Source organism: Tyto alba, unplaced genomic scaffold (assembly GCF_018691265.1).
Source record: "Tyto alba isolate M040663 unplaced genomic scaffold, T.alba_DEE_v4.0 Super-Scaffold_29, whole genome shotgun sequence".
Classification (NCBI taxonomy): domain Eukaryota; kingdom Metazoa; phylum Chordata; class Aves; order Strigiformes; family Tytonidae; genus Tyto; species Tyto alba.
In genome coordinates this window covers 3,792,309-3,818,539 of record NW_024881303.1, presented here as the reverse complement: position 1 = coordinate 3,818,539, position 26,231 = coordinate 3,792,309, and the positions used below count along the sequence as shown (strand labels likewise).

General features: G+C 54.1%; 1 protein-coding gene across 1 annotated transcript; it reads right to left on the bottom strand.

Moving 5' to 3' along the window:
- Positions 1-25,308, bottom strand: GNG2 (G protein subunit gamma 2). The gene is made up of 4 exons (XM_042799161.1): positions 25,077-25,308; positions 5,058-5,114; positions 3,759-3,874; positions 1-2,766 (listed from the first exon to the last, which is right to left on the bottom strand). The coding sequence occupies exons 3-4, from the start codon at positions 3,843-3,845 to the stop codon at positions 2,638-2,640; spliced, it is 216 nt and encodes a 71-aa protein (XP_042655095.1). The 5' UTR covers positions 3,846-3,874; positions 5,058-5,114; positions 25,077-25,308; the 3' UTR covers positions 1-2,637.
- Positions 25,309-26,231: the final 923 nt, after the last annotated feature.

Below are 26,231 nucleotides of genomic sequence, written 5' to 3'. Positions count from 1 at the left end.
TTGAAACAAATCCAAAATTTTATTTCCAACGAGTACACAGACCACGTGGGATGGGGATGCGCTACATCACAACGCCGACCTCCCCATGCTGGCTTTTGGTTACAACCGCCCCCTCCCCAAAAACCTGGCAGCGGCAGATTGGCACCAGAGGGACAGACTTGCCCCTGCCACCAGCAACCCTGGCAGAAAAAAAAAAAAAAAAAGTCCTTTTCCAGTACTCCAGATATTTTTCTTTAAAAGCCTGGGGGTAGAGTTGGATGTCATTTGATACCACACTGGAAATACAGCATCAGGATGGAGAGATGACTGGTATTTTTGTTGCGAGCAGGGGGGGGAAACGGTCCTGGCAGGCGATGTCTACTTGGCTAACAAAGGCATATCTGTGTAAATATAAATACTGGGGTGAAATACCTGGCAACACACCAATGTCAACACCACTACCAACATAAAATAAAGACCAGCAACATAAAACACCTTCAATGAGTAGTTTAGGCTAATTTGAAATTCCGCCCCCCCCCCCCTTCATGCAGCTTTATTTCTTCATTTATTTATTAAGAATTCAAGTTGTAAAATCTGCAAGTCGTTAAAAAAATTATTACAAACCACTTCATGACAGCATTTGAGAAGGGTTGGGGTGTGAGCTCCGGGTCAGACCGGCTGTGCTTCACTCTCTGTGACGGTAAATCAGTGTTAAAAAGAAAAGACAAACCCAGGACGGGGTATTTACATGTCTGCCTTGTAACACCAAGAGTGAAACCAGCTGCAGAGCAAACTATTCATCCGTCCTTCATCCTAAAGCTATGTGAGCTGTAGTAAAAATATTGAAACAGGGAGGTTAGGGGGGCCAAAAGCCACCACGGGAGGGCTGGGACCATCTAGGCTACTCATGTCATATAAACGTTCCCAGATGCCAAAAGTTTTGAGTCCAGTGTAAGAACAACTGGTCTTCTCTGTAGAAGACTAGAAAAAGAGTATGAAAAGGTAGAAAAAACAAAATGCACTTGTTACGGGCTAGAAAGATTCGCCAAAAGGTACCCAGAGACTATTGCCCTCTTGAATCCACAGGGATTTTTAAGTTGATACCTGATTCAGAGCTATAGTTTAGCGGGGTCACTGCAGACTCCCAAAACCCCTACGTGACACCCACCTAATTTTGTTTGCAGATCCCTAACTTATGATTTCCAAAGTTTCCCAGGAGTGTAGATGAGGGGGGAAAGCCGGGAGGTGTTTAGCAGCTGAAAGGAGAGGCAGGCCGCGTCCGCAAAACTATTAACCCGAGGAGGAGCCAAAAAAGGGGGCGTGCATCCCCCGAAATGCTGACGGTGGATGAACCGGACCTGGGAATAATTTCCCAGCCTGATGTGGAGCTCAGGCTGCGTGTAAACAAGGTATCAGGCACCTCCGTGAAGGGGTGGCCCCCCAGCTCCCCGAGCTGCCCCCCCGGCCCCTGCCCATCGCTGTGGGGTGGCAGCGGGAACAGGGGAGCTGGTGGGTACGGGAAGGGGCAGAAGCATCCCACCGTGGAGCAGCAGCACCCTGCCACGCAGCAGCACCCTGCCACGCAGCAGCATCCCAGCCCAGCCCCAAGGGTTGGAGATGCTGCCAGGAAGCCAAAAGAGCAGGACAAGAACCAAGTGAGGAGGGCAGAGGCACAGAGGTGTAGGAGAAGAGGAAAGACCCGGAAAGAAGTGGTCAACTTTGATTTTCGGATTTCTAGCTACCCCACGACGCCTTGGGGGGGGGGGGGGGGGGGCCAACCTGAGCCCCCGTCCCCGGGGGCTGGCACCTACCCTAACGCAGGAGGTATTTCAGGCACATCTAAGGCATCGCAGGAGTTGTCTTTGCTTTCAGAATCGTCTCGGTTTCCTCCCTACAGCTTCTCCCACCATCACGTGGTGTCAAAACGATAGAAAAGTCTGGAGCGGATGAACGGAGATAAACTCTCATGCACTACCACCGAACGTCGTCACAGGAGTATGAAGCACCAACCACGACACATGATTCACTTTTACTTGCAGGGCCGAAGCTAACCATATACAAAATGTTAGAAAGTGGGGCTCGCTAGAAACACGGAGCTGCCAGCACATGGGGTGCAGGCAGGAGCTGCCGGCGTCCTCGCTAACCCGCCACGGGGCCGCTCAACCCCTGTGCTACGCTACCACCAGAAATTAAAAAGCACAAGACCAAACATTGAGTAACATCATAGTCATCTAACCTGTCGCTATATATCTGACAACTTAAATAAAAAATAATATTTTGGAAAGAAACCAACAATATCATTCCAAGAAGGTTATACACATCCTTAGCAGTTACTTTGCTCAGCACAGCTCTGGTGCTTTAAATATGGAACAATCAAACGATTTTGTGAGCAGAAAAGTGACACAAATTTATTCTTTACATTTTTTTTTTTCTTTCTAGGCAACTCTACAGACTTCAGATCTTTTGCCTCGCAATGCAGATCATCTTATTCCCCCATAGGTGGCCAGGTTCTTTAAACATGCACATCTCTGTAGCTTCCAGGCTGTGTATTTTACTTATTTTTGTTTTAATTCTGTGGACTAGCAGGTCGTCCCCGTTCCTAAAAACTCTACATCAGTGTTCAGGGTGGCCTGAGTGCCGGTCAGGCTCCTCGAGGGTTTACAGGATCACACAGAAGAACTTCTTCTCTCTAAAGGGGTTTTCTGAGGCCGGGACGGGGGTCAATAGAGGGTCCTCCTTGGCGTGGGCTTCACAGTACGCCATCAGGTCTGCTGCTGCTTTTGACACCTGGAATAAAAGGAGCCCTGCGTTAGGGACAGGCTGTGCTGGGGACATCCCACCCCCCAGAGATCCCACCGGTGGGGCTGGGCTCGCAGCATCCCCAACCCTGAGTATGCAACATCACACCCTGGCCAAAGACCCAACCAATGAACCCATGGCACGTCCCCGCTGGGGCTGGGTTTTTGCTGCTGGGCTCTGAGCTCGCCTGTCAGCTCCCGTGAGCATCCTTCAATCCTTCCCATCCTTCACCCGACCGGATCGTTGCGAGGACCGATGCCAGTGAGCACTGATTCCCTGCCAGCTCTCCCCCTGCAGCCCTCGGCAGGGACGTCCACAGCTGCTATAGCAACATTTGCTGCCCGCAGCCAATGACTTGGCTATTTATTCAGGACACGAGCCGCCGGAGCTCACCCCGGCCCCGAGAGGGGAGGTTTTTCTTGCGAGCACCCAGATGTGCCTGCAGCTGGCAGCCGGCCCCAGAGCACCTCTCTCACCAGGACTAGCTGTCATCCAAAACCACCTCGGTGGGGAAGACAAATCCTCTGGGCTCTCAAGCGTGAAGCCGATGAGCTTTCACCTGCCCAGAAGCAGCGATTCCACTGGGGTGGAGGAGCGGGCAGAGAAGAGGAAACATCTCTCAGAAAGGATTGGGCATAGGAAAGAGGCTTCAGGACAACGTTGCTTTCAGATTTTCCCCACTAACCTCAAGGCTGCGCACCGAGCACTGCCCAAAGGACAGTTTTAACAGCAACTGCGACAAACAACGTGGGTTCAACCTGCTCCCAAGAAGGTGAGATGCCTCGGGGAGAGTCACTCCTTCCCACTCTCCGCTGCCTCCCACGGCCGAGCATCTCCTGCTGCCTTCCGCCACGACCATCGGGGAGCATCCTCCACAAACACCGCCTGCCCGCCGCGCCCCCCCCGGCTCCCACAACGTGCTTTTTGCAGCCGCTCAGCAGCAGTCACCACCCCGACAGCCAACCCCCGAGCCACGCTACCTTTATCCTGTCGATGTTGGCCTCCATCTTCAGCTGCTCCACCAGCTTGCGGGCTTGCGCTATGCTAGCAGTGTTGTTGCTAGCCATGGGCAGGCCAGGCGCGCTCTCCGGATGGGCTGTGGGCACAAACGCACATGGGTGAACTGTTGGGTTGGGCAGAGAGCTGCTCCCGGCTCTGAAATCCCCAAAATCATGGGCTGGAGTTGCGTGCGTGGAGCTGTGAAGAGCCGAACCGTGCGAATGAGGGTGTGAGGATGGGAGATGAAAACCTGAGAATTTCAGCCGGTGTTTATACAGGGGCAAAGAGCCACCAGCCTTTTTGGGGTATGCGGGTAGTCACACGCTGCCAGCAGTACCTCCTGTGCCCTCCCCCAGAGTGGGGGATGCCCGATGAGCCACGCTTAGGGGACCCTGGGACCTTCTAGGGCACAGCCTGCAGCAGCAGGACCCCAGCTGAGCTGTACTTTGGCTTTTGCTGTTACGGGAAAGGCTGCGGTGGCAACAAGGCAAAAGGAAATCAGAGGACGGGCTCCCCCCGAGCAGCCCCGCGCTGCCGGGCCAGGCTTGTTCCCCTGCCCCAAGCCAAGCACATCATCCAGCCCCGTCGTCCCGGTGCCCAGCCTGCGTCCGGGTGTGCCTCAGCCTCCCTTGCTTTGTCCCTGCTGCCAACTTGAACATTGAGATGCTAAACAGGATGCTGGAGTTTCCTGTTTCTTGAGCTTTCTACCCCAGGCAGGCAGAGGAGGGGGGTGGGATACACTCATTAAGTCCACGAAGTCTTGATCACGGATGTTTTTCCGTTACCTTATAACAGCCGCAAGCTCCGGCAGCGGTGGCCAGAAACCCAGCGTTCAGTTCCTCCGGCAGCCGCCGCTTTCACAAGCAGCGAGTATTTTACAGCAGAGGCACAGCCATGCTAGGCTGGCCCCTGCCTGGCCGGGGCTGCCTGTGAGCTCAAAAACGGGGGTTTTTAGAGGCATCCTGAAATATCAGGATGCAGCGAGCCTCCTGCCAGCTGGGTGATGGGGCAAGGACGGCACAGCCCTAAAATGAGGAGCTTGTGGCGTTTTAGGGAGGAGGCGTTGAGCTGAAGCCCATCTCGGGGGGATATAAGGGTGTTTGGAGGGAGGCTCATCCTGCGACCTACAGAAAAAAAGCAACCTGGCGCTGAGCAAGGTGCCCATGCTCAGAGTTGACCAGAGAGTGAGTTACGCCAGGGCCGGCCAGGGCTTCAGGATGAGATCCCATCCCCAGCCACCCCCTGCCCATTGCGGAGTGCAAGGAGGAGTTATTTTTTACCAGAAGCGGGGCTCTCCGATGGTTTGTGCCTCTAAGGGAAGATCTGCTCCTCTTTGCCTTTAAATAAAGAGAACAAAAAAAAAAAAAAAACAACAAAAAAAGGAGCCAGGTTAGGTTGCTGTGATGCCAGTCAACGCAACGAGAACATTATTTATGGCACCGGGAAACCCAGAGCCCTCGCAGAGACCCATACCCCGCCGGGGAGGCAGAAAGGCTGCGGGTTTCCTTCTGTATCCCCCCCCCCCCCCCCCCCCCCCCATGCCCTCCAAGCACAGCCCCCAGGGACATTACATGTTTGCATTCAGCAAGGTTTTCAGCACAGGAAGAGGTTTCAAGTCAGCGGGCAAGTATCCGAGGGTTGTTGGCAAGCGGGCTTGTAGCTGTTCCCCTGCTTGCGGCGAGCCCGGCGGCACATCCGAGCGCGCTGGGGGGACGCACAGCGAGAGGGGGATGCGATTCAACCGTCCGGTGCACAGAACAAGTGGTGGGGTGCAAAGAGCATCCCCCCATACCCGGGGGGAAGGCTGCCAAAATCCTCCCCTCCTTCAGGACAGCCCAGCTCCCACCGAGCATCGCCGACAGCCCCAGCTCCTGGCTGGGTCTCGTCGGGCAAAGCTCTGCGCCACCGCTTGAGCTTTAGCTCAAGCATATGCGCTGTTTCCGCGCTGGTTTTTTTCTCAGCTCTCCCCCATTTTTTTTTTTTTTTTTTTTTTTTTTTTTTGCTGGGGAGGCACTTGAGCAGCAAGCCACCCGGGTGCCTCTAACCTGCTTTTGCTTTCAGTTCTCCCCACACAGCCACGAAGGGGATGGTGGTGGCACCACGTTTCTGGCGCGGCACCCGGCGCTGGGCTGACGGCAAAGCCAGTGGCCACTTAAGTTCACCGAGATGTGCGCCAACCAAGACGCCGTTGTGTGGTTTGGATGCCGCAGAGGCTTTTCTAATGCAGCAAATGTTGTTCTCAGTGATGTTGTGCCATTTCATACAGAGGACCGTGGTCTGTTGCTGCTCCGGTGGCGGGGAGTCACTTAGGGACTGAAATTTAATGTCATGGAAGGAGGTGCAGGAGTGGGGAGAGCTGCTGAGAGCATCTGTATGGCTGCTACATCATGTAAAAAAATATATGTATCCAACCCTGCTACCAACCTCGTGCAAGGAAACCCACCCCCACCCCCCCTCCATGCTCTTACATCTAGCCGTAGAGGCACTAAGGTGGAAAAGACAGCCCCCAGAACAAGGCCAGAGAAGACCAAGACCCCTCTGGGACAGAGGAGGGGACATCACTATGACCACCCTGCCATGTACGGGGCTGCCGGGACGATGCCGGGGCCACAGGGACAGCTCAGCCACCACGCAGGACCCTGGTGTCCCCAGGAGCCCGGCCACGCTCAGCCCCTCTGCAGCTGCTTCACGTAGGAACTGGCACCAGTTTGGGGCCAGCGATGGTTTTACAGCGTTTCCACGCTGCGAGCAACTGGGTGTGCTTCCTTCAACATAAATAACCGAAAAATAGCAGGTGACACTTCAAAGTGAACTCGTGAATAATATCCCCCACGGAAAAACAACCCCTACAGCAGCCCAGGCACTGCTCAGGCAGCAGCAAAGCTCTTGAAACAGGGCAGCCACTAAAGCAGCTTTTTTTATCCCAATGTGAAGACATCCCACTGTACCCCCCAGGAGGTCACCAGGAGAAAACCCAAAGCCTCCATGCCTTTTCATCTGGATTTGATTTAAGCCCAGCCGAGCTGCTAGAGCATCCCCCCCCTCTTTTAACCCCCAGTGCCTCTTTACTACTAATTGCAATCAATCACACTACACCCTGGCAGGAGCCTCTGCAGCACCAGGGTGACTAAGATGCCTGCAGGCAGCTGCCTGCTCCACTCACCCAGGAGCAACGCTGCCCCACACGACAGCAATACGTGTATTTATTTCTCTTCCCCAGGACCAGATGAGTTGCAGGGTTCCTGCCACCAGACCCTGCGCTGAACTAGAAAATACTTATTTAGGTAGATCGTGCGTAGATGCCGAGAGCATCAGACTTCAGACAAATTAAAGCCACCCCAGAAAGTACATAAATCCTCAGATCAGAGGAAAAATGCCAATAGATTTGAGAATGGCTGTTAGAAGGAAATTTTCTTTCCAGCTTATTTCCTAGCAGGGTGATCCCTCCGCGGGCAGGCACCGGGCCGGGAGCTTTCAAAGCCAGGGTTGGAGGCACGGTGGATGCAGCGAGCCTGCCTGACCCCGTTCGGAGAATCGGGTATTCCCAGCACGGCGGGGTGACGGCAGAGCCGTGGCCACAGCGGGTTTGTACGGGGTCCGGTGGGGCTGGGGGAGTGCAAAAGGAGCCATCACACAGGAGGGACACGTGCCGGCGCTCGCCGCGTTACTCTGATTTACAGATTGGTCCCCTCCGGCTGGCAGAGCTCGGCTCCTGACCCTAACCATCCAAATCCCAACCATAAAGCTAAAAATCACCCTGCTTCCCGATATTTCCTGATCCCCCCTGCGTTGTCACGGGGCTGTCCTCACAACTGCTGCTGTTGTGCTAAACTTTGCCTGCAAAGAAAAGGGTTTAATGACACTCACAAGGGAATACAGACCGTGTCTTATTTCACCCACTTAATGGCTTGTGTGCCTGGATAATAGGATTCCTGCCTTGGAGCCCACAGGTTAATGAGTAAGGACGCTATTTTATTTTCATGCTAATGATGTTTAGCCTGTACAGCACATGGATATTGTCTCTTTTGGGCTCTGCACTGTAATTACAACTCGGGATCTCGCCAGGTTGTTTTGATGCTTGTCTGCTGTGCAGAGGGGTCGCGGGTTATTTACTGCACATCGCAAGAGGTTGAATTAATTTAAAAGGATGCAAAAATGCTTGCAATAAATGTCAGGACTTGGAAATTTTGCTGCTGATTTTTGCTAGCTGATGCCTATGCTTCAAGAAAACACCTAATTTACTTTTGTCTCTTTGTTCAGCAAAGAGCGATTGATAGTCAAATGATTTTCACCTTTCACCAGCAGCACCCAGCCAAAATAGGCATCAAAAATAGGGATTTAGTTGGGCAAATGGTGAGGGACACCCCTGATATTGGGGCACCAATCCAGAATTTTTGGCTGGCTCTGCTCTTGGTCTGCTCACTCCGGCTTTGCCAAAATATTCAGCTTCCACCCGTGATGTGAAGCAACAAAACCCAGCCCGTGAGTTGCCCACTGTGGCTGTTTCAGCGTGTGCACAGCGAGCTGCTGCCCAGTGGGATGAGATTGGGGTTGAATTTGCCACCATTGCTTCGGGCCAAGGGACAACCAGCCCCCCTCCATCCCAGTAAGCTAATCACATTCACCTTGCTTTCTGCATTCATTTCTCCCTCCCAGCACATTTACGGATCCTGCGCTCCACCTTTAAATATTCTTCCGATCCAGGGGAGAGCATTGGCACTGCTCCCATCCCCTGCATCCCTCAACCGAAGAACGAGGCAAAACGCCGTGTACAACCCAAAAAAGCCACAGTGAAAGGAGCAGTTCTTGACGCCGCAGGAATCGAGCCCTCCCGCTAAGCTGCCATCCTACTCCTCCCTCCCAAACTGGGCTCCTGTGGGGCTCTGGCACCCCGCAGCAGCCAGCCCTGCTCACAAGAGTAATTAGCCTTCGTTTGCCAGCTCCTCGTCAGCGCGAGCTGCCTCCTGCTTTGCTCAGGGATGTGCCGAAAGGGAATCCACATGCCCTGCTCCAGCTCCATCACCAGCCCTCAACTCACAAAATCTGAGCTCAACCTCCCCCCCCCCCCCCCCAGGCTTTTTCCCCCCTTTCGCTGGGGGTTTGTCTCGAGTTGCATGTGGGCGGCGACCGGGATTCTCCTAAATGTTTTTTAAAAAATGGTATTTTAAGGGTGATTATTTAGTCCAATGACCTTAAATAGGCAGCTATCATTACAGAAGCAGTATCTCAAAGCACATTTTGCACTAGGTTGGGTCCATCACTATTCAAATGCAACGCTAACCCCGTCTGGGACGCCAGCGTCCTTGCAAAGCATTTTCTTACATTCATGAAGGTGCAGACAGGCATTGAGTGAGATTTTAAAGGTGTCATGAGACACCTCCTGCGTCTCCCAGGGGTCTGCAGCCTCTGCCCACCCAACGGCAATCCTCTGCGTTTTAAAACCCGCGGACCACATCCTTCTCCTGTTGTCCAATTTTCCAGACATTTTTCACCTCCCCAGTGGGTTTTTCTCTGCTTTGCGGAAAACCGTTCTCCCCACACCACCTCCTGGCTGAAGCGCAAGGAAAAGAGGTGGCTCTGCAGGAAAGAAACTGAAAGCTAGGGCAAAACCTCGCCGTTCCTCCACCATAAAGACCAAAAGCAGCTCCGCAGCACACGGCATCACCCACCACCGAGGGTGGCTGCTTTTCAGAGTGAAAGCAGGAGCCTCCCTGCTTTTTGGTTTCGATTAAAAAGTCACGTTTTCCATCACTGATGCACCAGGATTTCCCACCCAGGTAGTAGCAAAGTGGGCGAACCCCACTGGGGCAGCCAGGATTTTGGGGAGCGCAGGGCTCAGGCTTGTTCCTACCAGGCAGGCATCACCCAGGGTTTTTTTAGTCTAGAAAAGGTGCCAGGCTGGGTATTGAAACAGAGGGATTTGCTCCAGTTCTCATTTGTGCTGGGATTGCTCCTCGCAGCTGAGGCCAGCCCAGCTCGCCGCATCCCAGGGGCGCAGCCAGGCCCAGGGCCAACATGGCCCCCACCAAGGCAAGCAGGTTCTCCTGAAAACTGCCTTTTTCTCCCTCCCCCCCCCCCAAAAAAATGGTGTGATGTGGCATCCAGAACGGAGAACTGAGCGTACAGCCGTGCCGTCGCGTGTCCCCCCCTCCGGCAGCCGGTCACCGGCCGGCTGGAGCGTGGGAATCGCTCGCGCGGGGCTGGCTGGCTTTTCAAGCCATCCTGTTGCTTTTGCTAAAAGCCATTGCTAAAAATAGGCGGCTCGGCTGAAAAATAATTACTAAATATATACGGAAAAATGCAAAAATATTACAGACAAAAAGAAAATAGCAAAAAGACACGTTTCCAGGGAGTAAGAGCTGGTGTAGTCGCATTGATCTCAAGAGCAGTTGCAGACCTGGCTGGGAAAGGAGCCTTAATACCCCCAAATTACATGTGTTTCATGATTTCCTTAAGAAAAGAAAACATTACGAGCTAGGCTTGTGCCTGTGAGCTCCCATCACAGCACTTCGCTGGGGCAAAGGACCTTAATCCTCAGGGGCGGTTACAGCCACCGCTCCAAGCCCCCATCCGCAGGGATTTTATTTCTTTTTCCAACATCCATTTTTTACACCCGATGTCCAATAGGGTGTTTAAATCACTAAAAGGCAGCTCGCAGGGCAGTGACACGCCGGCAAATAAATAAATAAATTAAAAGATGCCCGAGTGGAAATTGAGCCTGTTTCCATGGAAACAGCTTCGCTATCACACCAGCATCGGATCCCTCCCGCCAAAGAGGGGCGAGGTGGGATGGGTGCCCGTTTCAGCTCCCATGCCAGTGGGTTTCGGTGCCTGGCCTCCCACTGCTGCAGTAATCAGGGAAGGGGCCAAATCCATCACCCATCTTAGCCTCGTGCAGCCCAATTCAGCCACATTTCACCCTAAAAGCAATGTCAGAGTCAGACCCAGCCCGCCACTGGCTCAGCCAGCCCTGGGTCCCCCAGCAAATCGAGGCAACGCAAAGCATACGGAGCGAGAGGGAACTGCAGCAAAGGTTTTTCTCTTCCCTAATTTTGCTGGGGCATTAAATAAAGACCTCAGCGCCGGAGCTGGCTTTGCAGAGAGCCCGGCTCGGGGTGTCCCCTCCATCCACCTTGTGCTGCCGGAGCTGACCGTGACTGCAGCCCACACCTCATTAATATCTGCAGTCGCTAGCACATTTTTTTTTCCCATGAAGTTTGCAGGCAGGAAAAGGTTTTAGCAACATCCATCCCTTTAAAGGAGAGCTGAGCGTGTCCCAGCTCAGCCCACTGGGGCTGAGGCTCCAGGAGAAATCGCCTTCCCAAGAGGCACGTAGAGACCTGGAGAGGAGCAGGGGGGCCACTGTGATGGAGCGAGGCAGCTCCGGCCCCGCGGGACATTTCGGGTCTCGCAGGGCTGTCCCTTTTGCCTGGAGAAGTCACTGCACTGTGGGCGTCACGCGAAAGTGAGAATCTCAGTTTTTATTTTCTCACAGGCGTCCTAACGGCTCAAAACCAAGGCAAAGGCAAACAGAAACCAACCTCGACTTCCTTTTTTTTTTTTTTTTTTTTTTTTTTTTTTTTGGTTTGTTTTTCTGTTGTTTTGTTGGGTTTTTTTCCAAGAGATTATTCGGGTGAAGGATCAGCTGCCAAGGCAGCACAAAAACTGGGACATCTGCTCTGGTCTCTCCTGACACCGTTCATAGTTAAATGGTGGCTCTCTCCAGCCGGGTACCGCAGGGAGGGAGCACTGACCCATCCTTCTCCTGATCCAGGGTCAGCACAAGGCACCAGCACCACAGCAACGCTGCCGGGGTTGCTGATCCCTGTGCTGAAAGTCAGGGGTTTAACAGCAGCATCATTTCCCCAGCTGATGAAGAAGGAGATTTCCAGCAAGCCAAAAAGCTGTGCAACCCTCCAGCCTGCCCCAGGGCCTTCGGGGATGTACCCCTGAAAAGGAAAAGCCACCACTGGGGGGAAGACTCTGGGAAACAGCGTTTTTAATGTGCGAGGGACAAACCCAGCAGTGTGCATAGATCAGGGACTGGGAGGATGGGTGCCCCGGGAGCTTGGCCAAATACGAGGGAGTAAGGTTGCCCAAATACATGGTTCAGTGGTCCAAGTAAGCGAAGCTGCAGCTGAGCATCGCCTTCTTCCCACGGCCTGAGTTTTCATCCAGATTAAAAGTGCCCATCATTTTGCCGACTCACTTCTGACCTCCGCTCGGCCCCTCGTCGTGCTCTCCACACCCACGCACGTTCGTGGCGATGCCTCCGGGGACAAAGGGGGGGCAATGCCTGCCCAGGGGGGGACAGCCGGGCTCCTGGCTATCTACTTATGCTGTAGCACAGAAAGAAAAAGGCCTTGGCTGTCACGGTTTGGTGTGACACGCCAGAAGAGACAGATAAGGGCACGCATCCCATCACGCCATCCCCAGCATCGCCTTTTGAGCTCTCCTGCAGCAGAAGGTTGAAGCACAGGCTCCAATTCTGTGGTCCCCACCGGGGCTGAGCAACGTCACCACTGCACTTCACCAAAAATGAAAAGGATTTAAGTGTTGGGGGGGTTTTTGTTTGTTTTTGGTTGGTTGGTTGGTTGGTGTGGTTTTTCGTTTTTTTTTTTGTTTGTTTGTTTTTTTAATTTAACGAAATGTTAAAACACACCTAGAAGTCAACAGGAGACTGAAGGCTCGCTGCAGTGCATGTGAGCAGGGGAGTGGGAATGCCACGAGCCTCCGCCCTGCAAATCCCCAGGCAGGCTTGCAGCAAAACCCTGGCAGTAAAGGACACGGCTGCTCCCCTGTTCAAGCTGCAATTAGACTTCATCTTACCCAGATTTTAAAAAACACTAATGCTCTCAGTTGCTTGAATTTTATTTTTATGAAAATTGCCTGAGAGAAGAACACGCAGCTTCGGAAATTCCCCAAAACCACCAGTGCTCCACGGAAAACCAGGGTTTCTCAGAAAACACCCCATCAGCTGCCTCCTGCAAAGTGGTACCTGTGCTGCCTAGGGTGTCCCCAACCTCCTCATCGAGCTGGAAGATGGAGACATCTCCACAGTCTTTGGAGTCCCCTGGATAGACCAAAGTGTCTTCTAGCACACAAACAGTCCAGTAAATACAGAAAAGAGAAGAAGGGAATCGGGCAGAGAGGAGAAGTGCTGAGGAGGGATGTACAGACAGCTCACACTTCACCCCGGGGTCCTTCGGGTGTTTTTTGGAAGACGAGCTGGTGGGAGCCCCCCCCCGACCATCGCCCACCAGTGCAGACCTCCCCTCCCCATGTGCCTGCAGCCCCCACAGCAGAGCTCTCGCCCTCCTTCCCCCTCCGCCGATGTGCTGGGCTCCCCTGTGCTCCCATATCCTCCCTCGAGCCTGACACCTGGATTTCTCCCCGTCAGAGCCACAAAACCCTTGGAAAAGTGGCTGCTGAGCCTCGGGGCATCACAGGTCTGCAGGTTTCTCCCACACTGGAGGTCAATGGCACTATCTACAGGCCTGGCCGATGGACCTTTTAACATCAGCTAAAACACTATGTAGATATCCTTGAAAATACTTAAGTATATTATTTTGCATTTCTATTGCAGCAACAGCCAAGGAAAGACTAGTTCCTCTTCTATATAGCCACCCTACAGAACACAGCAAACCCCTTCCTCAGGATTATTCTCAGCCTGGCAAAATACTTTCCACGAGTATGACTCTTCCAAGGCTGGAGTGACCCCGATATAACCATGTCAGGGGCAGCTGGTGATACCCCAGCTCTACCAACACCCATGCACCGATGGAGCAGCAACTGTACAGTAAAAGCACGAATGAATCAAATAAAAAATTTCCGCTGAAACCCTGATCATCTCTTGACTACCAAAATCCACTCCATGAAACCTGTTTCCTACGGATCAAGTGGCTGCAGGCTAGGTAACCCCTTGCTTCACGGGGCAAAACTTTCTGCTGGAAAGGAGACTCTAGGTCTAGGAAACACACATCACCTCCCACCTGGCCAGAAAATAATCAAAAACCTCAAAAAAAAGCTCTTTTTTTCCCATGGAGAAACCTCTACAAAACCAAAATCGCTCTTTAATTAGACATACCTATGATTTCTCAATACTTTCTCTTCTTGGTTCCTTCCCCAAAACAACTCAAATTGACTCTGAAATAAATTCTTTGTACACACCTTGCTCAGAAATCCCAGCTCCCAGCTCCCTGCCCCTTGTCCCAGTAAGAAGAGAGATGGTTCAAGCTGCCAAGGAAGCAACAAGCTCCTGTACCAGGAAAAGGAGTTCAACATCTGTTCATACAGCTCTGAACTCCTGACCCTTAATTAAGGGAAGCAGCCAAGAGCTGTTATTTCATGTTAATTAACAGATCCATTCTTGGGTTTCAGTTTTTGACATCCTGCTTGCCAGGGTCAAGATAAAGACCTTTAGGGGAAGGTGTGAAATGAGGTTTGAAAGCGAAGGGAAGGAGGGAGCCCTGCACATTTGCAAGAGGATTTGGGTATTTGGCTGTGTCAATGCAGCTCCCAAAGGGACAAACCCACCCTGAGCCTCAGGCAAAATCACCCAGAACTCAAGGCCCACTGTGTTATACCAACCGCCTGCTCATCGGGATGGGGGGTACAGCCACCCCGAAGGAACTGTTGCGCTGATTTGGCTAAAACGTCCCATTTTTAAGAGGCAAACTTCCCGTGACACCAGGAAATCGGAAGGAGCATGTGGATTTTGCAGTAGCTCCTGCCATGGTGCCAGGCTGCTGGGCTCATCCTTCTGCAGAGCATTTTGCAGCCCAGCTAAAATAAACCCAAACCTGCTCCTTCAGCTTACAACGCAAGAGCCTCGCCTTTCCTCCTAAATAACTTCTGCAGCATATGAAGCCCTCAGCTGCAGAAATCATTGCCATGAGAAATCATTCTCTGATGATTTTACCCGAATCAAACCTATATTAGAATTTTATTTTAAGTAACACTCACACAAAGCCTAATAATCCTTTCCAGCCACTGGGAATCACCCAACAAGTTACCTCAGCAAAGAAACAACCCTGTTATCCATCCCATTAGTTTAAGCCCCGCCAGGAATTACCTTAGACTGCTTTAATTAGGTATCCACCGCACAAAAGAATTAATTAATTAGTGATAAGCACCTGAACCACATTACTCATAAGGCTCTATTTCAAGCTTCAAATACAGCAAACAGGTCACAGCCTATCTGTTATAGTAGAGCAAAGCCCGGGTGCTGCCTCCTGGTATTTCTCTTCCTATCCCTGCCATCAAAGCAGCAAGGCTGGGAGGTTTTTTTTTTTGCCTTTATGATCTCTTTTTCAGGTTTTTCACAGCATCCAGAGCTGGTGCCTTTAGAGCCACTACTCAAATAGCGGGTGTACCACATGGAAATGGGAGAGCTTTGTAATTACTGTCTGAGATTGGGTATGCTTTAGGGAGGGGTGTGGGGCAAACCCCTGCATCTTGCAGCTACAGTTACCCTGCAAAGGTTTCACTACAAAGCTGTCACACTAAGATACCCGTTAAATGAGTAAAGCATTTGCTGATGGCCAGATCCCAAGCTGCAGGTGGAGCATCACCACTAAACGTGGGCGATTTTAGCAGGTTTCTGGGGAAAAAAAAAGAAAAAAAAAAAAAAGAAAAAACAACAACCCCGTGCTTTTCTGTATTTTCACAATCAATAACTTTGAAAAGTAATTTTTATTGTGGCTTGTACTGCCTCTGACATTTCATGGCCTGCAATTTCCCCGCTGGCAAACTTGAGGCTACCAGGGGTTTTCTCCAAGTTGACAGTCTACGGCAGGGATGTGGGCAGGGATGTGGGCAGGGATGCAGAGCCCTGTCAGTGCTGCAAACCGGGTTAGCTGGGGCTGGCTGGGGAGAAGTAGGTTGCTCCTCCGTCCTCAGTCGGTGAGCTGACCCATATTATCTCAATTAAATTTAACTTCTGCGGCCCACTGCTGCCTCTTTCTTTCCCATAACCTAATGCATTTTGGTCTAAAGTAGGACCTGGTTATGGGGGCAGCGAGTACACCTGGGTCCTTCCCGATGCGGTGAGGGGAGGAGGCCACGGCCGTGGTGGCAGAATTGGGACAGGGACATGGAGGGGGATCGAGAGGCGGCAGCACCGCGGCCGTGGGCTCAGCAGCTTCCCTTTGCTGAAGTCCTGACCCACCTGCATTTCTCCTGACCACGATGCTTTTGCAAAACAGCAAAATTTGCTTTTCTCTCCTGAGCTGTGCCCTCGGAGCCTTTCCCACGCTATTCCCCGCGCTTGCCGAGCCCGTGTCCATCCTCACCCCCTCTCCAGCGTGCTCATCGGTTACTAACCTCCGTATACAGTATCTTGGTTTTCCCATGGAGTCCAAAATCCCTGAACCGGTCTGTTTTCCCCTTAAAATGCAGGCAAAGCATCCTTGCCATGCTTCCTGCTGAGTCAACGGCCCTGCTTTTCCCACCACGCGTTATTCTGGCTATACTGTGAAATGACACATGCTCAGCAAACACTGATATTACGCAGACGGGAGGAGAAAGCCACCCCAGAGCTGCTAGCCTGGGTGGTGTTTTTATACTTGCGATATCAAGCATTGCAAAAATAAAAAAAAAAGGAAAAAAAAATCAAAGCCAAAGGAACTGCAACCCGTGGATTAAGCAGCACAAGACTGCATTGCCTCTGCCAGCTCGCTCTCCTCTCCTGTGCATTGATATCTCCTGTGCTGGAGATCAATCCATCCTGGCCATGCCATGGGCCCCACGTGCTTCATTTATCCCCCCCCCCCATACCCCCTCCCAGAGCTTTAATCCTTCTGCCAAACAAGCCAGAGCCACTGTGTCTGGGCCCTGCCGCTCTGTGAGCTGATTTCCCAAGGGCAAGCGCCTTTCCCTGCCTACCTGGCTGCTGGGAAACCTCAGCACGGGGCTGTACAGTTGATTTCGATATTTTTCCAGCGTGAGCTATGAAAATCGATGAAGGCTGCTGTTCTTTGCGGGGCCAGGTTTCAGTTCCAGGTAGGATGGAGGGAGCAGCATTGATTCAAAGCCAGTCTAACTGTTACATCAATTAACAGAAACACTTACACAGGGCTTAGATTTAGGCTTTAAAGACACAATAATAAATAAATCAACACCTCCCTTATTTGCTGCTTATACCCCAACCATAAGCCTGGGTTGCTGCATTAAAATAATCTTTTTATTCCCCCCTGGCACGTCCCCCCCGCCAGCATTAGCTGGGGAGTAAGGGAAGCACCGGACACAAATACAAACCCCCCAAGCGAGGATGTAAGGCTGAGCAGCAATTATATTAAATCAACTGATAAATAATGCAATGTATTTTGATGGTACCAGCCCTGCAAGCACCGCACAAACACCATCACGTCTCCGTGATATTAAAAATACAAGGGATGAAGCGCAATCAGGTCAGCGTGACTTGAATAATTGAACCTGAAGCCCTTCTGAAACGCTGCCCTCAGGGCACGCCGGAGCTCTGGCCCCACGGCAGAGCCACCAGACCTCTGCCTCTCTGCAAGGTCCTTCACGAACCGACGGACTCCACCAGACCTGGTCAACGTTCAACACTTTCCCATCCAAGGTGAGAGACCTCTGCTTGGGCGCTTTCCAGCGTGAGCAGAGCTGCTCCAGCAGCGGACACAGCCCTGAAGACTAATTAGAAGAGACCCGAATAGGTTTAAAGGTTGGGGATGGCTGATGACCCCCCTAAGGGCCCAAAACCACTGCAGACTCAGCGAGAGGTAGGAAGTCCCCAAGAAGGCACACAGAGATGTGGAGGAGACCTGGCCACGTTTCTGCATGACGCCCTGGGGGGTTCCTGGACCCACCTGGGCTCATACAATGTCCATGGGGACAGCACTGATCTGCCCATGGCATTGGCCCTGCTTTGAACAGGAGGTGGGACCAGAGACCTCCAGAGGCCCCTTCCAACCTAAATGAGTCAATGACCGTGCTGGTTAATTACTGAAATCTCTGAAATCCCTGTTTGCTCACTGGAAAGTGCCTGAGGGATCCAGAAAACAACATGAAAATTAAGGGGAGGTGGCACAAATCCTCAAGCAGCTCTCCCCATGGCCACCAGCTCTTGGGACTACCACATCCCAGCCTGGTGGAAGCCAAAACCACAGCTGGAGACTTCTTCCATAACACACCTTCACAGCAAAGGTTACCCCCACTCAGGCTGTCACGGAGAGGTAACCATCTCTCCATGCTCTTCATCCAGCTCCTGCCAAAATGGGTCAAATTCAAGAGCCGATAGAAGCAAACGAAGCCCTTGGAGCCATCACAGCCACAACGCAAGTGAGTTAAAACTGCACGACATGCCAATGGAACATCCTCCAGAGCAGGTAAGGAAGTCAAAACCCAACCGTGAAGACAGAACCCAACCTCCTCGCACAAGGGTGGCCATGGGTGAGGAAGCCTCCACTGTGCAAATGCGATGGTCAGATGTTTTCTGCACCTCCGCTGGGACCCCAAGGAGGAGGACACATCCCACAAAGGATCTGCTGTCCTGCAGCAGCTCAGGCTTCACGAGAGCCTCACTGGGGGGTGGAGGGGAAGCGCCAGCCCGAGACACCTCCCATCAGCGGCTGTGGTCGGAGCAGCAAACAGCACAGCTCCACTCGAGACAAGCTTTATGGAGATCACGAGAGGGCTGGTTTTGTCAGATAAGAAGAGCAGGAAGTGTCACAAGGTTTTACAACCAAGCAGCTAAAGATTGAGTCTGTTCACCTCGAGGGTAAGGAGCTTTGTGCAGCTCCCAGTACATTCAGGCCACAGTTCAGGGCTTCCCACAGCTGCAGAGAGGAAACACCCATCATAATCCCCCTCCTAACAGGTATGAGCACTAGGGCTGCCTGCGCCCCCATAATGTCTTAGAAAAATGAGCACCGAGAATTTCTCCTGTTGCTTTGGTCCTCAGGAGACTCAGACCAAGGTCTTGGTGTCCCTCCATCTGAGATGACCCTTTCCAGAGGTGAAATGCAAACAGGATCTGGCAGGAGGGCTGGGGAGCAGTGATGCAGTGAGATGGTGCCCTTGAGCTCCATGAGTGCACAGGGACCTCCGGGGACCTTCAACCTTCCCCCAAAGCCATAAACCTCAACAGCCTGGACGCAGCCCATACCTAAGGAGCCACTAACACCATATTGACCTGAGAAGATCTCTGCAGACACACTAATCCCCGTCAGAATGGTGTCTGCAGATGTGAAACCACAAGAAGCAGTGGGGGAGAAGGTGGTCTCCAGCTCATCCCCCATACTTCTGCTACCCCGCAGTGTCCCCTGCAGACATGGCCCAGGGCTCTCTGCAGGCACAGCCCAACCCCACGAGCAGACGATGGATGCTTAGTTACTCTCCTGCACCCCTGACACCCGCTTGTTCCTCCTCCAAAGTCTGGTTGAGAAGAAACGCAATGAAATGGAGAATAAACTCTAGCAAGGTGATTTTTTTTTTTTTTCCTTGAAATGGCTCCCATGTCGCCTTCCTCCTGCTGACGGCAGCAGGGAGAGCAAGCTGGAGCCCCAGCCCACCCCCCACCGACTTGGCTGGCAATCACCATCCTGCTCTTCTCAGCCCCCCCGGGTGATGGGTAACTCACCCTGGGGGGGAGGTTTGGGACAATCCAGCCCAGCCCCACGGCAGGATTGAGGCCATGGCAGGTATGCCGCAGCTCTCCAGTTTGGGGTCAGCCCTTTGGAAAACCCAAACCCACCTGATGCTGTCGAGGAAGGAGAGGGACAAGCCCAGAGCCCAAAGCTCGTCTTGGGGGTGCTCCTCACCCCAGCTCTACCCCAAACTGGGCATCATGGCTGTAAACATAATGAAGCTGTAACGATGATGCCTGCTAGAAGCAGGGACACACTGGCACTGTCCTGGCATCCCCTGGTGACAGCGGGATCATGAAGACACGTTTCTGGCACCCCTGTCGCATTCGAGATCCGTTCCCTGACTCTCAAGACCTTCTCTATCCTGCTCCCCTCCCCTCACCGGACCTACCCCAAAGCAAAACCAAAGACACCGGGACCAAAAAGGAATTACATCAATACCGAGCATCTCGCATCTGCCACAGACTGGTGCTTTCCTATCCAAAAATGGCCCCAAAAGCACAACTCCTCTAAACCTACTGAACAACACTCTCAACACACTCAATCTGCAGGAATTCACAGTTATGGGGAGGGGGGTTAAGACGACCAAAGCCTGAAGTGTCCCTTCAGCATCCCCACTTAAGGGGATCACACCTCAGGCTCCTGACTCTCGGACGCCTGGCCGTGCTCCCCTGGATGCTGCCACAGGTTAAATGCTCCTGTGCTTCATCCAGCTTCAGCTCCCCGTCTCCCCTGGGACACAGCTCAGATGGGAGCAGGCGAGGGAGAAAACACGGCTCCTTCATGTCCCGGTGGGTGCACAGGGGACACCCTGCCTGTCCCACCACGACCACTGCTTTTCCCTGGCGGCAAGGACTCAAAGCCGCATTTGCTTACTGGCAAATCAGCCAAGAAAAAAAATTTTTATTTAAAGGAGTGTCAGCAAACCTGGGTGTCAGTGTTAGCACAAATCCTGCCCTCGCACAAGCCCGGCGTTGGAGGGACGCTGGCACTCGCTGCGACTTGACATAAAACCCAAACCACTGGTGCAGCCCTCCTCCGCTCGAGCCCCGAGGAGGTGCAGGGCCGTGCCGGGGATGCTGCGGGGACCGATCCGGCTGCAAGATCCATCCCTGGCTGCGCTGTCGCCGGAGGAGCGCGGGTTTCCTAACGCAGCAGGGCTGGCACAGAGAAACGACCTGACTATAATTAGCACACAAACCCACCCGAACCCTGGCATTATTTTCCCCGAGGTGCCAGCCAGGGGAGCGCCGGGGTGCTGAGCTGCTCCCACGCGGGCGGGTGGAGGAAGGGGGTTTCGCAGCACCGACTTACTCCGGGCATCTTCCATCACCCGAGGTGCCGGCGGTGGCACGGGGCACCGATGTCCCCGTGGTCCCCCGCTGCAGCCGGTGGCTCTGCCCATGGGGATGGGCACAGGCAGCTCAGGGAGGCAGCAGCCAGGCGCCGGGGCTGCGGTCCAGCTGCCCCGGTCGGGAGGATGCTGTAGGTAGCAGGAGGAGGGATGCTGAGCAGCGAGGGGTAAAACCAGCAACACAGTGGGAATATCCCACGCTGTGCCGGGGGTTTTGTCCCCTTTGGTGGGATCTCGGGCGGTTTAGGAAGGAGCACTGATGCTTGGGGTCCCCAGGGCTTGGACAAGGCTGCTCTTTTGCACTCAGATTGCTCTATCTGCCCAGCTGGGACCTTCCCATCCAGGAGAGCCGCTGGTAGGGAGTATCACAAGAGGGACAGAGCCAACTTTCCTTCCCAAAGCCCTCAGGAGAGGAAGATAAACCTGTTAAACCAAGATACTGACTCAACTAAAGGAGTTTATCTGCTGCAGTAGTGCCTCCACCCCGCACAGGGTCCTGGGGTGCCCTGCCACACCGGGTACAGCACTTTGGGGTTCACAGCAGCCCCCTTGAGAATAACCACCCTGTGGCTCAGCTGGCTTTTGGATGCCAGACAAAAGCATCACCCACCACCGGAGACCTCTCCGTGATGCTGGTACCTGCTGACCACAATCCAGCAACACCTGGACCTTCCCCTGGATAAACTAATTAACCCGAGTTCCAACGATGATGACAGACAACAGGGGAAGAAAATTGCTGTGTGAAAAGCAAGGGAAGGACGAGATAAGGTGAAAACTAATTGTGTTTGGTAGGATAAGCAGGTCCTGGTGCAGCTGCTGCCCAGGAATTGTCAGGGTTTCTCAACTGTATGCGAAGAGCAAGGTGGTAATTTTTTTAAGGTTTGGTACAGTGCCATTTCAGGGTTGGTTTTGTTTTGGGTTTTTTTTGTTTTTTTTTTTTTTTTTTTCCACTGAGCCTGTGAAAAATTGGGTTTGGTATTCGAAGCCCATCATGCCTACATGAAATGCAGGAGGTGTTTAGACCTCAGCCTCAGCATGGCTGCGTCCAACACAACCGACACCATCCCGGCGACTCCGGATGGGTTTTGGAGCAAGCCTTACTTCTCCAAGGAGCCAAATCCGTGTCCTCCCGGCAGCTGGAGCCCGTCTTTCTCCCCAGCTCAGACCTGCCTCTAAACGGGGCGAGTGCCAAACGGCTCGTGCCAAGCGTGTGCGGAAAGCCAGGAGAGACAGCCTGCGTTCCCCCGCAGCCATCACGCGCTCCCCCACGAGCAGCAGAAGCAGGAGCACACACACACCCCACACCCCCCCCCCCCCCCTTTCACTTCTCTCCATGAGTTTAGAGGGGGGAGCAAGCCTGCTCCTGTGCTTTAAGGGGACCCGTTTTGGGAGGGTTTGCGCCACACGTGTTGCAGGCAGAAGGGGAAAATATGGATGAGGAAGGGCTGAAGCCCCACTGGAAATGAGCAAGCAATAAATTTGTGCAAGGGCAAGCACAAAAATCCCCTTGCCAATGAACCACTGTGCACCCCACTAGCATCCCCCTCTGCCTTTCATCCCATCCCTCCCCCCCAGCTGCCACCCCACAAAGCAGCTGAGCGAGAAACAGCGAGTCTGAAAAGCAAGAAAAATTGAAAACCCACTCTAATCCCTCCGCTTGTTCCTCCCGCTTCTGCACCAGCTGTGAGCGCTCCGGGCGCAGGACCGAAATGCTTGGAGGAGAAGTCACGCTGAGAACTGATGCAACTCATGCCAAAACCGGTGCTTTTCCCAGGGCGAGCCCCTTATTCCCAACCCAAAACGGGGCAAGGGGCCAGCGGGAGGGAGCAGGCGGCACGGCCCCGTGGTCCCCGGCGGCAGCACACGTGTCACGAGCGTGCCGGCCTCGAGCATCCCGGCACCGACACGCGGGACGGAGAGGCATGGCTGCCCCCCAGGCAGCGCTTTTTGGGGGCGTGGGGGGTCCACGGGGCTCCGGCGCCAGCTCGCCAGCCCTAATTACTATGGTAACAGCCTGCGCCGGCGCCTGGCCGTCCTCCTTCGGTGACTCACCGGGTTTCAAAAGGAGAAGTGGAGCCTCGGCCGCCGCCGTTCGGAGGCCAAAGCACGGGAAGCTCAGCGGGCGCATCCGCATCTGCGGGGCCGCTGGGTGGGAACGCATTGCCCACCCTTGCAAAGTTTGCATTTTTAGGGCATTTTTTGCTCGCGGATGCCCCAGCTCAGGGTGGCAAAGGGGTTAAAAATAATACAATAATAAAATAAATAATAATAATAATAATAATAATAATAATAATAATAATAATAATAATAATAATAATAATAATAATAATAATAATAATAATGATAATAATAATAATAATAAAGCTTCATCACCAGTTCACAGCCATCTACCCGTGGGAATGTCACCATGCGCCCTGCTGCGATTGCCTGCTCCTGGTCTCAGTAACCCCCCGTGCTGTGAGTGGGCTAAGATTTCCCCGGTGGAAAATGATCAAGCCAAACGTGCCCCGCGGGGCCACCGCCAGCTCAAGACTGCAAGGAACCTGGAGAAAATGCAATGAGCATCCTTAACGCCGGTACGTGCACTGCTGGGAGCAAAGCTGGCTGCTCCTGGGGAATTTGGGGGAGACAATGGGCATGTACAGGTACCATGACAGCAACGGGGGGACCTGTGCGTCCCCCCCTCCGAGCTGAGGATACCCTGTTTCAGAGGTCAGGCTGACTCCAGCTGTCATCCGAGCGATGCTGAGACCGCCAAACTCGTGTCGCAGGTGAGCAGCCAGTGGCACAGCCCCAGCAGCAGCCCCTGCTTCCTCTTGCAAGCAATTGCAAGGCTGAAAAAGCCAAAAAAAAAAGCACCAAAACTGGTGCCGAGGGAGCGGCATGGCCGATGCCTGGTCTCACGGGGAGCTGGGGCTGAGCCACAAGCCCCCATATCCCACAGCACAGGGTGAGAAAGGCCCCGTTATAACCCCAGGAGCACCTCGAAACATCCTTCTGGAGAAAGGCTTCACCCCGGGGCTTTCCTGGCAATAATTAATTGAGTCATATTTCAACCCAGCCAGCGGCCATATGGTAGAAAAGAGGATTAAAATCGCATGCTCCAGCTGCATTCAGGAAAATCCAGTTATAAGGAAAAATCCTCCATGCCTGGCCCCAGCCTGCTGCCAGGGTACGTGCCGCTGCCATCCGCACGGCCCCGGCCCCTTTCCCTCCCATGGCCAGGAAGCACGGGCTCTCTGGTGATGGTTATTAGGAAATTTGGGGGCCCAGAGGGAAATAGGGCAATAAAAATAAATAACCTACCGGACCTGCAGCAAACCCCTGCCCTGCAGGCAGCAGGTACAGCAGTGGCAGATAATAAGTGCTCCCAGTCACCGCCCTTTGGGGTAGCCGGCTTTAAGTTCATTAGTAACTCATTAGTAATGGGGGGGGGGGGGGTGGAAATCGCTGTGCTTCAAGATTTTCCTTAAATACAAATCCATTTTCCACCGGGGAGGCAAGAAGGCGAAAGTTTTTTTGCTGGATTCCCCTCCCGCTGGGGCAAGTGGGCCCTGGAGCGGGTTTCCCGAGCCCATCTTCCCGGCTGACTGGCGATTTTCCCAGGGTTACTTTTCCCGAAGCGCTCGCCTCACAAACCACCGCTGGGAAAAATAAGGATTTTGATGGAAATGATGGGGAGAGGGCCGCTGCCGTGGGGATGGCGGGGTGGGGCGTGGGGCGCTTCTCCACCTGTGTGGCCATCACCCCCAAATCCATCCCCCCCCCCCCCCCCCGCCGCCAAGCCAGGCTGGAGGCAGACCCAGCCCAGCTGAGGTTCCTGCTGGGATTTGGGGTTGGGAAAGTCTCACCCTTCCTTCCCAGGGAGAAAAAAAAAAAAAAAAGAAATAAAGCAAGAAAGAACACTACGTCTCATTCATCCACGGGAAAAAGCCTTTCCCTGTGATGGCAAATCCGTTGATTAACTGAGGATCAAACCCTCTAAATTAAACCTTTGTTGGGGAGACTGAACTCTTTGTGCGAGGTACCTTTCCCCCGGCTCCCAGCCCCGGCAGCCGCCCCCGCGCCTCCTCCCCGCAGGTGCCATCGCCCCCCGAGACTGTGGGGTCCCCGTGGGGCGGCCAGCGTGGGCTAGGGGTGATGCGGGGATTGTTCCCCGGGGCGGGGGGGCGGATTTTTTGCTGATTTGGGCGCTCACGGAGGGTTACCGGCAGCGGGCTGGGGATCGCCCTGCCCAGTCCCAGTGTGCCCCAGCGCTCCCAGTGCCCCCCCCAATCCGGGCTCCCCCCCCCCCCCCCCCCACGCCCACGCCCTCCCCTCCGTGTGTCCGGCGGTACCTGGAGGCGGGAGGTGCTGCCCCGAGTCCCCCGCGGGGCGGGCGGCGGCGGGACGGACGGATGGACGGATGGACGGACGGACAGAAGGCTGGGTGGACGGAGGGCTGGAAGGAGGGAGGGATGGACGGAGGCGGGCGGGGGGGGGTCAGCAGCAGCCCCGAGCGGCGAGTCCCCACCCAGCTTTGTCTGCGCTCATCCCTCAGCCTACAGGAAGCGGCTCGGCCCCGACTTCCTCCTCCTCCTCCTCCTCCTCCTTCTTCTTCTCCCTCTCCTCCTCCTCCTCCTTCTCCTGCTGCTGCTGCTCTCCTCTCCGATCCCCCGGCTTTTGCAGATCGCTTTTCTCCAGACCCCGCTGCCTCCTGCCCCTCACCCTGCCTCTGTTCCGCCCCCCCCCCGCCCCGTCTCTGCTCATGTCCCTGTCCTGGCTCCTGGCCCCGTCCCTCCTCCTTGTTCCCCAACCCCCCCGACCCTGCACCCCACACGTGGCACATACCAACCCCACGGCCCTCACACCCACCCCACCCACTGTAACCCCCATCCCACACCCTGCACCCCACCTCCCCCCCACCCCGGCACCCATCCCCACACACCACACCCATCCCACACCCTGCACTTGCACCCCACACGTGGCACATACCAGCCCCACGACCCTCACACCCACCCCACCCACTGTACCCCCATCCCACACCCTGCACCCCATCCCACACCCTGCACCCCACCTCCCCCCCCCCCCCGGCACCCATCCCACACCCTGCACCTGCACCCCACACATGGCACATACCAACCCCACGACCCTCACACCCACCCCACCCACTGTACCCCCATCCCGCACCCCACACCCCCCCCCCGCACCCATCCTGCACCCCACAACGTCCCCTGACTTCTGTCACACACCCTGCACCCCACCCACCCACTCCTGCACCCACAGCCCCCCCTGCACCCATCCCTGCCCTCTCTCATATCCTCCCTCAAAGCTCCAAATGCCCCATGCCTGGATCAGCCCCCCTGAGCCCCCCCAAACCCCGCAACTCTCACACCTCTGCCCCGGTGTGGGGCATCCTGACCGACACAGCCCCCCACCCCAGCACCCCCTGCCCCCCTCAAGCCCTTCCCAGCTGAAAAGATACCAACCTGCCCCTCCGAGGCACAGCGCAG